The following is a 13,225-nucleotide window of genomic DNA, read 5'->3' on the forward strand; positions in this document are numbered from 1 at the left end:
GGCTGAATGTCCCTTTAATAGCAGTGGATGCTGAGCTGGAACTTAATCTCTTGCACGTAGTGCTGTTCAACTGCGATCATTTCAGTTTAGGCCAATGTTTCAGGTCCAAACCATATGATGAAAAACATATTCTTAGTCGAAGGACACTCGTAAGTCGCTAATGATCACTTAAGTCCAAGTAGCACATAGATAAGACCGCACAACAACAGTTGATACGCACCAGAGATTGAATGTAAAGATACCCCCAGAAAAAATAGAAAGCTATAGCTGAAAACAATGAAATATTGCTTCATTTCTGCCTATACAGTTCTATCCAGAAATCTGAATATATGCAAATGGAATAAAGGAATGCATGTACGGTGTAGCCAGAATGCAACAATAGCAAATACAAGACCGCAATTAGAAACACTGAAGATATGCGCTCGTTTTTCGTAACACCCGTGCATATTTCTGGCGACTTCGAAGCGGCCAACGTAAGGAACCCTAAATCGGTTTTCAAAAATAAGGAAACACGCTTAAACTGGAAAGCTCAGATGATTTGTGGTGCCTATCATAATTATTATCCATGTCGTTGTTTGCGGCTAACGTGCGAATAGCAGGTTATGTTTGGGCTAGTTGGGCATGCCACAATATCCATACTGGTCCTAATAATTAAAAATGCGTTCCCACAGGTTATCAAAACGATTTGTAGTGTTTGTCACGGGCAAATGTTTGTTTGTGGAATATTCGAATTTTGCAAATCTCGCATGTTTATATCTAAGCGAAAATCAAAAGTCAAATGAATGATAGGAGCCCACCTCATACTCAAGCTCGATGGCGCTCTTGCCTGTAGCTTGTCCCTTGGCCTTCAGCTTCTGGTACAGGCTGACGAAGTCCTTGACCGAGAGCTTGTGGTCCTTGAAGCAGAGTATCTCCACCAGCGCTATGTAGGCGAAAATGTACTGCTCCTGAAATATACCCAACAAGTGTTCTCATATACATCAATGCAAAAGGCAAGCATTTGAAGTAGATCGCTTCAGGGGCAACTTCCACCCAACGCCACGGTTGTGTTTTTATTCTTATGTTTCGACGCTCACAAGGAAATAAACAGGAACCATATTAAAACATATATTATATGCCGTGTGCCATTGACTGCATTGCGCTGAAATACCAATTTGTCGCCTCTAGCCTTTGGTGAATACATATTGAAAGTAGCATGAACAGTCCCTGTTATACAAAAAGCATCACAGTCTTTATTAGCATTTCAGTACGAGTTACTAAAAGCATAAAAACGGTTTTTGCGCATGTCAGTGGAATCCGTGTTGGTAAATATAATTGAACCTTTAACTACATTATTAACAATCCTAACGATAATTGTTTAGCTACTGTTTTGACTGTTTGTTGATGGCTGCTAGTAAAAAGTCTGCCTCCTTTAGACTTCTGAAAATGCAATTCTTCTAGGCTCTGCGGCGCGACGAATTGTGGCCCTCCACACGCGCAGTACCGAAGCCGCGGAGGGGAGCGCACAGTGACACCCGTAAGCGCCTGTCATCTACCACAGCCCGTATCTTGAGGACTCCTCTCTGAGCAGCGCTAGAGGTCTGCGGTACCTAGCAGCCTCTTCGGTTGGACACAGGACGCCATGTGAGTCCCCAGGGATGCTGATGCGCGCACTCCTCCGCAACACGATTTCAGTGTAGCACGTAAGGAAGGCCAAAATTCGTTGTGCCATCGCATCCAGCAGAATAGCGTTTCCAAGCCCTAAGCCTTAATCTGGCTATTACCGACTGCTAGGTAAAATTATCGGATCGCCTTGAAGTACCTCGTTCTCCGGAATTTAAAAGTCAACCGTTAAACATAATTACCCAAGAACAACAAAACTCAAACTATTCGAAGTGGAGGTTAACGGCCTAAATTATGAGATGATTTCAGGCAGCCCTAAAACATTTTTATTTCTAGCTGCGTGGCTGTCCTTTCATGATTTTCAGGTATAAAAGTTTCTTTATTGCTGCTGCTAATTTCTAGAAGGGCGTATATCGATAGCTGCTTCTATTGCCCGGTGCTTGGTACAATGTTTAAAGAATGCGCTCCTCTGTAAAGCTCTGTGCTATTGCGTAATCACGACGCTTCTCCGCCAGCTGCCATGGCTCTGTGTAAACATTTCGCGTTAAAGCCGGTTTTTTAGTTTATCTCAGTCGTTGGAGTAAAGCTACGTTATTATAGTTTGTTCATTACAAAACTCTGACAGGAAAAGAATGCCTCAGCGGCAGCCTGTTATAAGGCTTGAGAAGTATAAGCCGCGTCTCAGTAATAGAAGCACCTACTATGGGCATCTAAAACTTCTTCCCTATAGTGGGCATATCTTTAGCGACGCTGAGAAGTTCACATGAATGCTGCAAGCGCGGTCAAAGTCAGCTGGCCTTCGAGTTTCGCAGTGATCCGAGCACTAGAGCGGCTCAAAACAGGAGCATCACTAAAACGCTACTTACCAAAGACTCCACAAGGTTAACCCTGCACTGCCGCATGGCGTGAAGCTGAGACACCAGGTCCACTTCACTTTCGGCTTCTGCCTGGGCCAGCATACTGTCCACCAAGATCAGTGTGCCCGTGCGGCCGATGCCTCCACTTTGCAAGAGAAAAATCTCGTTGGACGCAATCAGATATCTCTTAAGGGCGGGAAGGCGAAAGCCGTTTGCGACTCATTGCACTGACTTGAATTTGAATTTGCCGAGCTAGAATTCATTTTATTCAATATCATTACTGTATTTAAATCTTAACTGAACCCTGTACTAGCACCACAGCTGTATTGTAGTGATTGAGATAGCTCGGCTTACGCGTGGTAGGCAGTAGTTGGGTTGGAATTTTGTGCAGTGCCACCTGCGATGCACTCCGGTCCTCCTCCATCTCATGCCACCATTCTTAAGCGGTTTTTCTCCTAACCTTTTTAGTTCCCGAGTTAAGACTTCCGGCACGTGACAAGATTCCAAGATTACAGTTTTGGTGATTATCACGTGACCTAGGTGGCGATGTAACGGACGAACATTGTCACGGACAACACGAGGTCCCGTGACCGGACGGACGGTCACCGCGAGTATGAGCTATTAAAGCCTTTCGCCCTAATAAAGTGAAGAAACAAGTAAACAAAAACTGGCAAGGACAACTATGGGTAAATCTTGCCGTGTGTCGCGCCTTCTGTGGAGGTGTGCGGAGAACTGTGATAAATGAAAGTATTTTTCGCAATGATTTTCTGTCATTGCGTTTGCCCGTTTCGTCAACTGTGATGAGAACAAAAGGCCAGGAGTAATCCAACGACCGATCACAGGCACGGCTCTTCTGGTCACAGCGCTGCCTTTAGAAGCCGTACTCACGCGGCATCTAGTTCGGCCAAGTCACGGAACATTGTTAAGCCAATTCTTCCGGCGGGTACCGTGCATTTCTTTTCAAGAGATGGTATTAGCGTTGAGAAGCCTGTAATTCGTTTTAAACACGTGGTATTTCTCTATCATCTGTCGGCTTCGGCCCCGGTCTCCTAGCGTGCTTTAGACAGTGGGTTTAGGCAAGTCTAATCACGATGGTGTTTCTCGAAAGATCAGCGGGATGCAAAACCACACAACCAACGTCACCTGGAGCTGTAAGCAACGGAGGATGACGGAATATTTTAAACGAAACAAATCGTTAGAAAATTCACGTTTAGTACAGCTTAAGCTCTATCTGTGTGTGTCATACCGAGCGCCGCATAGTAAGTCCAGATGGGGCATAACGCTCTTCCATTGCCAAGCAAGATATATCGAGGTTTTAAAAATGTATATGTGCAGAATCTTCTCGCCCAAATGCTTTCATGCCACCGCAAAACATCGATTTTACCCTTCTTCGAAGCACAACCTGTTGTTGTTAGCCTCAAGTACGCATGGGTGACTAGCGGCTTCAGAAGACGAAGAGTGCTTTTTGTTCTTTATGCCTTTCTTGGAAAACAGGTGTGACTCAGCAGAGAACCTTCGGTTGACCATATAGAAATCACCTGTAAATGACGAAGCCGTAACCTGAGTGCCACAAGCATTTTGGCTTATGACGACGTGGATGCGGACAAATGTGAGCGCCCCTGTTAAAGCCGACAAGTCACGCTCGAGCTGCGGAACGCTACAAACTGGCCTTCACTACGACAAGCGGACAGGGCGCTTATGCGGGCGAGTGGTATTTATCCGGAGTTTAGAGTATTTAAAATACACCATCCATCTGTTCGTAAGAAGAAAAGGTATTAAGCGGGCCTGTCACCGGAGCTTTAGGTTTTTTCAGCCTGCGGAGATGTTTTATATGCCACCTCATTGAGGGATCAAGATAGCTTCTGGATAGACTGTGGTCGGACTGGGCTTAATATGCGTTCATGATAAGTTACCACATTCACGCAGGGCATGAAGTGCGTTGGAACAAGCTGCGGAGTGAACAAGGACCATGATAAACGTGATTTATTTCAGAAACTACAGTTAGAATTCCGTATTACCTATTGGAAAACCTTTTGAATTGCCCGCGGTTCCGTCTTTCTGAACACGACGCAGAATGCTTGAAATATTCAGGCCTATCGCATATCCAGCTGAGCGTGGCAATGAATCTTGCAATATGGTCTGGTCCTCTTAAAGCACAAGAAAATGCGAGGTATTCTGTTGCATGGTACGGAAACTTTAAGTGCTCGCTGCAGTGCTTGCGCTTCAGTTCTCCTTGACGACGAAAGTGAAGCTTCTAGGGTAAAGACTGTAATCCCTAATCTCAGTGGAAAACTGTGAAGGCGCAAATTAAATGCTTAGAGTTGAAAGCTATGAACTATGAGATAGCTACGAAAGCTATGAGATAGTTGACCTCCCGGCCTTTCCGTACTTTAGCTTCTCTCTCTCTGTCTCCTTGGTCAACTCGACGGCCATGTTTAAGCTCAGGGAATTTTTTTAAAAGAGGCACATATGCAAAAATTGAAATCGCTCACATTACATTGTAAACAGAGCCATCATGAAAGCATTTCTCGTGGACGCAAGCAAAGTACTTTCGGCTGTTGTTTAGCAGCCATGCATAAATCTCCCGGCTTGTGAACAGTAATTGGACTAAGACAACCACTACGGTGGCTTTTTTTCTTTAAATGCAACAAATATTGCAGTCGTCGCCATACAATCAAGTTATGCAAAGCTCGATTTCTGAAACAGATATTGATGTACACTCCCTTATACCTGCAGTGGACGATGACTGGATGGTCGTCATGTGGCTGGAAATCCCGTATTCTTCTGAGGAACGCCAGCAGGGAGTCAGGGTAGAGCGGAACTCCGTGGTCAGGCCATGTGGTGAAGTGGAACTGGACCACGGTTCGAGTCTTGCTTTCCTATAAAAGTTCAATGACAAGCCAGCGCACTGAAGCTGCCCCGCTAAAGGGCTTGAGCTCAAGCTTGCACAGTGTTAGCAGGAATGTTTCATTCCACATAAATATACAACAGATTCGTCCCTTTACTGATAAAGATATGGTTTTCTTTCATCTCACTACGGCTAATAAAGCCATACAAAGCGGCCGTAATTTCATGTCAGGCAAAAATCTCTTCGAGGACCTTTATTTCCTCAGCACCAGGCGCCGGAATCATCATCTCGGCTTGGCAGCCACCATAGCAGGTAACCATTGCTTTCGTAACGCTATAACTGCCGCCTGTACTAGCACATTTCTTAATTCGTCACATAGGTGAACACCTTAACTAATCCACCTGCGAAAGGAAAAAAAGTTACAACGTCATTTAGTAGGCTTACGAAAGCTGTGAGCCGCCAATGTGCCATAAGAGGACCAGCACATCGGAGCACATAATAGTGTCGTGCGTGCGCCGTGAGAAACTCATCCCCAGAGAGGCGCTGTCATTGGTTTCTCCCGTATCTGACGCACCTGGTACTCAGATCCCTTTCTGGTGCGATATTTGGAAAAAGGGCATTTGTCAAACCCCGTCCCTTCGGTGGATCGGTGCTCATCGAAGGACCTAACTACTGCGTGTGTGCTGAAGGCCAGTTCAGCCCCTTTTTTTCTGGAAAAGTCTTACCGCTGCAACTCAGTACGAATTTCAAGACACTGACGATGAGCGATGTGAATGGTTGTTTCCATGCAAAGCTGCCACTCAATTATTTATTTATTTGTTCCTCAAAAGGTCCACAAGAGACATTACATGAGGGGTGGGCAGAAAAGGCAATTAGCATGAATACAGGCGATCTTCGATGGCGGTTTTGAATTTTCGGAAGTCGATGGTGGTTCCAACTTCGGATAAAAGGTCATTCCAGCCTCGGGCTGTTTTCAGGGAAAAAGACTGGTGATATGCTTCAGTGCGGGCTTTCACAGGGTAAGCGGCGTTAGGGTGACAATTACTGGAAACACGATAAGCGCGTGCGGTGTGATAACATCGTCATTAAAAGTACGGTAAAATTTATGATATAATGAAAGATGAGCGATCTTGCGACGACAGGCCAATGTGGCCATTGTTGAAACTCTACGTCTTTGAAACATCCTGGATAGAGCGCAAGAAACTGAACTCGTTTTGAGAATGACCGTGCCATTATGTTGCTCGTTAAGTTTCTCGTTCTTAACAAATCCAGGTGTTGTTCCCCGACGTCGGCGTTTTCAGGGAAAATTCCCCGGAGAAGCAACCTAAATTGCAAAGCAAGGTTATCTGACCTTGTCGCGACATCCTAACCTGCCCACCGGATGACAAGCAAAATGACTGCCGTGGCAGGTGGAAGTTTAATTAATAATTGGCCGTGAGGGTTTGCTAGGGAATAGTAACCTGGGTTGGACAAGACTCTTCGACTCTCCCGAAATGAACAATTCCGCATATATGGGCATTAACCAATTAAGGCAATTGGGGCATATCCTTAAGCCGGAGCTTATGTGTTCTCCAATGTTTTTCTGGCTGAGGCAATTGAAACAGACTTTGACTCCGGTAAAGCGCAACAGGAATTGCGGAGCCTATTTTAGGTACACACCCTAAAGGTATCCGGCAACGCGACCAGGAACGTGTGTAACCATTGTTTCCGATGCACGCCTAGCCCTCTCCTGCAACTGCATTCAAATCACGTGCTGTCCCACAGTTTTTTCATTCCTCCGCGTGTAATACGATGCCTTGCTTAAATGGCGCCGAGAATGAGCGCTTACGTTTAAAAGGCATGACCGGCCGCAGTGATGGGCGACTGAGAGAAGTTTCATTTTCGACTAAAGTGCGTAGTAGGCGCAGCAGTGAGAAATTCGACCTAAACTCATTTCTTCATAAAAATAATAATAATATTATTGTTATTAATAAAAATATGTTTATTTCTATCAGATCAAATACAAGTTGATGGAGGAGGAGAGAAAAAAAGCGGCACTCCGTTTGACAGAGATCTCACCTCGTGTTGAGGCGGCAGTGACATGAACGAGAAACATAACTGTTAAGGACACTTTTCAGTATAACCGTCAGGTTCAACATGCAACGATAGACAGTCAAAAAAATATACATCATAGTGCGCGCAGTCAAACAGAAATATCAGGGATTTTAAGCAACGAAAGAAAACAGGCGGCTAAGCATCAAAAAACAGCTAAGACTGGAAGGCCCATCATACAAAACGGTTAATGCGTTAGTGATAACTGAGATGAACAACAATATTTCGCAGAGAGGAGAGAGTAAAAATCACGAAAGCTAACGTTAACTTCAATTAGCTTGTTTAGTGCCAGCGGTAATTCATAATTCACCATTTGACGGCCGTAGTTGGTTCTGGTAAATGGTAAAACCCATTGTTTATGGCGCTTCGGATAGGGCGAATCAGATTGATGCAAAAGGCCAGAGAGGAAATGGTGTCAATACGTCGTTTTTGCTCCACTTTATATAGTTGCAATAGTCTGTAAGCATAAAGATTTAGTATGGTAATGATGCCGAGGGTAGTTATCAGATTCTGTGTTGTGTCTGCTGGGTAAGTCATAGATTATACGAAGCATTTTTTGAAGCACCAATATCCTTTGTAAATTAGAATGGGTCGATGTCACCCACATAATGTACCGTAATTTAGGTGGGAGCAGAATAAAGAATTATATAAGGGAAGTTTGACTTTTTTCGGTAAAATGTTTTCATGACGCGATAGAAAGCCTACAACCTTGGATTCCTACAACATGACGTAATTAACATAGTCATCCCATTGCATGTTTTCATGAAGATATTAAACTCCCAACGATTTACATGATTTTACTGATTCCATTAAATACGATTTGTAAAACAAAGCTAATTCAGTACCACAAGTTTTATTCTTCGGACGGAAAACTACAGCTTTGGATTGTGTCACATTTATTGAGAGGGAATTCGTGTGTGACCATTCTGCTAGTTCGTCCGGTATGCGATTAGAACGCATGTTTAGATGATTGAAGGTATCGCCAAGCATAAGCATTGTAGTATCATCAGCATAAATTATAAAGCGGGCGAAAGTGTCAATAGTAACAATATCATTAATATATAGATTGAACATCAGAGTACCAAGCATACTGCCTTGAGGGACACCGGTACTAACTGAACGTTGTGGTGACTTGAATTTACTAATCTGAACATATTGTTTTCGAGATTATAAATAAGTTTTCATAAAAAGTAAGGATTGTCCTCGTATCCCATATAATACTAGGTTTTCGAAAAGAATGTTACAGCTAATTCTGTCGAAAGCCTTAGTAAAGTCCGAAAAAATACGGAATACTAACTTTCTGCTTTCAAATTTTTCTAATATATTATCCTTTTGGTGAAGAAGGGCGAGCTCTGTTGATTTATTTTGTCTAATTCTGTACTGTGAACAAGTAATTATGTTCCAAGATTGCAGAAACTATTTTCATTCGTCTTAGAACAATTTTTTCCAGGCACTTAAAAAAAGCAGGTAGGATGCTTATTGGCCAGTAATTACCGAGGTCAGTCTCGTTACACTTTTTGTAAAGGACAGACACCTTTTCTGTCTGCATATCTGAGGGAAAAGTTGCTGTTTAAAGTATATGTTATATATATCAGCAAGAGGGGCAGAGATACATTCAATGATATATTTGACAGGGCGAATCTGTACGTTGTTAACATCACAAGATGTGGGGTTTGTTAATTCGTGAAATATTTGCATAATTTCTCCTTCTTCAACAGGCGCAAGAAAGAGGGTGGCAGGACATCTTGTGATAAGTCGGTGGTGCAATTCAGAGGCATGTTCAACGTATTGCGTGAAATGAGTGCTGAAGGCTTCAGATAAGTTTTTGGCTGTACAGTTCCTTCCAACAGTAGTGACCTTGTCAACTGCTACGTTGATGTACTTGCCATCAAGCAAGTAGCTATCAGAAAATCATTTGAGCGGCAGGCTTGAAAACGAAGGAACAGGTGAAATATATTTCCTCGACGAAAAGGTTTGGTGGGAGGGAGGTTGACGGGAGTGGACTACAGAGGTGGATCTAGGGTGGCAGTGGGCGAGTGGGCAGCTGCTTAACCAGGATATGTGCTTTGGAGGCGATTGGTAGTGGTGCTTCTGGAGGGTCGAGGATTCACTTCCGAAGCTAGATCCAGACGCTGCAACTTTCACATTTTAACAATATTACTCCTAACGCAATAAAACAACTGTAGTATATGTGCCACATTTTAAACACAGGCTTAATATTATTAGAAGCCCTCCTCCCCCCACCCCATTGCGAAAACAAAGCGAAAAGGACGGTTCCATTTTGTGATTAGTTTTCGTGATTAGTTGGCTTCCCAAGACCCTCAAAATAGAACCTGCTGTCAGTGACTCTGGATTGCTAAATCGTTGCGAAGTTATATAGATATCATTCTAGCTATAGAAACTTGCCTTGGCCTTTATAATTTCTCGTGATGCTTTAAATTTGTCGGGCATGCACGAACGATAGCGCAGTCATTAAGTGGGAAAAATTCCTTCATGATTGGGTCCACCATTGTTGGGTAATATGTGCCTCATGGTTTCGATGCCTACATATATTCCCCCCACATTTAACTGCAATTACCATTGCGATTTTAGAGTATACTGCCCTGAACTTTCAGAATATCCAATGCGTTCAGTGTTTTTGCCCATCTGGTGTTGACAATTTGGTTTTCACTGCAGCTTACTTCGCCTACACTATTTTAAAAATTCCTGAACACGAATTTATATGAATGGGTGAATTGCAAAAACAAGGCGGACACGAAAGCAACAAAACCTAAAACCAAAAGTTCTGCACTAAAATAAGCAACAGCGCACTTTATCGCTGAACAAGTATTAAAGAGTAAGGGAAACATGTTACCAGCTCTAGCTGAAACTCCCGCACAACGAAGTCGACTTCGGTGTCAGTCTTCATTAAGGTCACCACAAACTTGCCGTACCTCTGCGAGGTTTCTGTCCAGTACGGTGCACACTTTGTCTGCAAAAAGCAATAGTTTAGCCACAGACAATCGATACCTGCACAACACTTGCAGTTAAAGTAGAAGTTGAAGCTCGTTTGGTTGCCTTTAAGGAAAACAGCAGCCAGCATGCTTGTGCGCTAGTATAGTTAACACGTAAAGCCTGACTATTGTGCAGCGTTAACCAAGGTTTCCCTTACCACCCCTCCTCCCTTCGGTGCTGTTATTGTAGTCTACTCTCTAAAATATTTTGCGTAGCTACATTTATCTTTCAAAATTCTCAAGTTTTGTAACTCCTGCGGCACCTTTTCAAGCATTAGATCTTTATTAAATATTTCACTGCTTTCATTAAGGAGCTCACTGCTTCGAAGACATTAATATGAAGACAGTGAACCCAGGGACGAAATAAACAAACCTTTTGAGAAAGAGTGAACCACACAGACCAACTCATAGCACCGGCTGTGATGCTACACTTGCTTAATAAAAAGCCCGCATCAAGTACTGCCAGTCACATATACCTCATGGTATGTGAGCGGCAGCTGAAATGCACGCTGCCTCATCTGGTGGTACTTTCGCGCTGTGGAGTCGAACCCTCGCTTATGCGCGCATCCTCTGGTGCATAAAAATGTCTGTCTAAGCTTTGCTTTTGCAAAGAGAAAGTGATAACGTTTACGCTTGTTGCGTAAAAAGCGAAACTGACCTTTTGGAAAAGGAGACATTGAGAATTTTTTTTGTTGTTTATTCTCTTGATCTTTCATTCCTTCTTGCAGTGCATGGTCCAGGTGCGCACCCACCGACAAACTGCTGCCATGCCTTTGCTGTGCTCATAACTGCTTATGACATCAACGGTTACGCGTAATCTCCATGCATTCAACACAGCGAAGACAGCTGTGCCTCAAAATATTTCATTAATAAAGTGTGCCGCCTTATAATGCACCACCAGTGATGATAGCACGAACAGCGACTGCTTTAAAATGTTGTCTATGCTACAGTCGAAAGGCACTCTGCCTGTTTCTGCCGAGGCAGTGCCGCACGTAGTGGTGTAACGTTTTTTTTTTTTTTTACAGAGGTGCTGTAAATGTTGCGCGTACCTTATCCTGGTCCTTCAGGTTGGTGAGCATCACCACTTTGCAGGAGCCCTCCTGCCAAACCATTCGCCAGAAGTCGGTGAGCGTCGTCTGCTTTGGGCCTGCAAGTTGGAAAAAGAGAATATAGCACAGGTTTTATACAGATTGTAGTCATGTGACCAGATTTCTTGTGGTTTGCGTGATAGCATGTTTAGCGTGAATTTCACATGCACCCAAAGTCTCTAAAAAAGACCATGCCACTAATAACTGTGGTCCTACATCTACCGTATCAGCACTGCATGCCGTTTGTGCAAACAGACATTACCATCAACCAGCCATCTGACAAAGCGAATGAACCCTTATATCTTGTCAAAACATTAAGGGCAATACGGGCTTTTATATTCCGCTGTCAATAACATAAACACGTAGCCTTGTGCAAAGCTGCAAGTGGTGTAACGCAGGCGAGTACATCACTTCCGGCCATGGCAATGAATAACTATCAAAAGCGATCCGACTGAATACTTTAAAATTGGGAACTCGAAGAACGGTGCCACCTAGTCAACACGGCGAGAACCTCTCCGTCACGGAACTCAACTGCCAGATTCCCAAGGTCGGAATAAAAAATATAGTAAAACATAAAATGTACTTAAAATGGTGGCTAATTTTGCCGTGGAGTACAATAAAACGAACCAATTCTGGTGGGAAACACTGTTGATTACAAAGAAGACTTAGACTTCGTTGCCTACTACAAGTATCACCATACACTGCCGTGCATTTGGAAACTTTCACAACTCGCAACCCTTATGATTAAACGAAAGTTCATTTTCATCAACATCATCAGCCTTACTACACCCACTGCAGGGCAAAGGCCTCTCCCATGTCTCTTCAGTTAACCCTATCCTTTACATGCTGCGCCCACCCTATGCCTGCAAACATCCTAATCTCATCCGCCCACCTAAACTTCTGCCGCCCCATGCTACGCTTACTTTCTCTTGGAATCCACTCGGTTACTCTTAAGGACCAGCGGTTATCTTGCCTTCGCATTATATGCCCTGTCCAAGCCCATTTCTTTCTCTTGATTTCGACTAGGATGTCATTAACCCGTGTTTGTTCCCTCACCCGCTCTGCCCGCTTCATAACTCGTAAAGTGACATTTGTAAAATATAGTAAGCCTATGCACGTTAATATACAGTATCAGCATCTTTGAAAACACACCATTGCCTAGAAAGTCGTTGAGTGAACTTCTTGCAGAAGCAGTGCTAAAAATGAATAAAATGCGTTTTTCATTGTAGAGAATGCGGCTTTAAATTCAATTTCTCTCTGAAAAAATGAAGGAACTTTATTCTACTCCCAACTCAGGGGTCTCAGGGCGGCTGGAGCGCGTTCGAATGTCATAACTTGAAAACGGACAGTTACCTTGAGTTGCGATGTACTTGCGCGGACACCTGTATCCCTGCACAAGGAGCAAGATGAAAGGAAATTGAAGTAAACAGCGTTCGCCACGGTTACGCCAGCAGTAGGCCAGCCACATCTCTCAATTAACCATGTCCAACATATATAGACAGAAGAATTTTTGAGCGCGAAACCGCTTATGCACTCAATTTTTTTTTATAAAATTAAGATTTCCCTATGAAAATAAATATATCCGCGGATCACACGACAGCCGTCTTGGATTTTTTTTTCCATTAACATTTTGGCTATCATCAAAAGCGTTCCTCATTGGTGTTCTATGGCAATCTTGACTGTTGGATGCAATCGATGTAAACACTTTAAAGGAAAAATTTTGATGCTTATCAGAATAATGGAGCA

At 43.4% G+C, this 13,225-nt stretch overlaps 1 protein-coding gene across 1 annotated transcript in view; it reads right to left on the minus strand.

The window, feature by feature from the left end:
• The window catches only part of LOC144109755 (receptor-type tyrosine-protein phosphatase T-like), a 109,552-nt gene that overhangs the window by 12,701 nt on the left and 83,626 nt on the right, over positions 1-13,225 (minus strand). The window contains 6 exon segments of the mRNA XM_077642551.1: positions 798-947; positions 2,469-2,604; positions 5,190-5,338; positions 10,253-10,369; positions 11,441-11,538; positions 12,833-12,869. Coding sequence (XP_077498677.1) covers positions 798-947; positions 2,469-2,604; positions 5,190-5,338; positions 10,253-10,369; positions 11,441-11,538; positions 12,833-12,869 — 687 coding nt within the window.

Source organism: Amblyomma americanum, chromosome 11 (assembly GCF_052857255.1).
Source record: "Amblyomma americanum isolate KBUSLIRL-KWMA chromosome 11, ASM5285725v1, whole genome shotgun sequence".
Taxonomy (NCBI): Eukaryota; Metazoa; Arthropoda; class Arachnida; order Ixodida; family Ixodidae; genus Amblyomma; species Amblyomma americanum.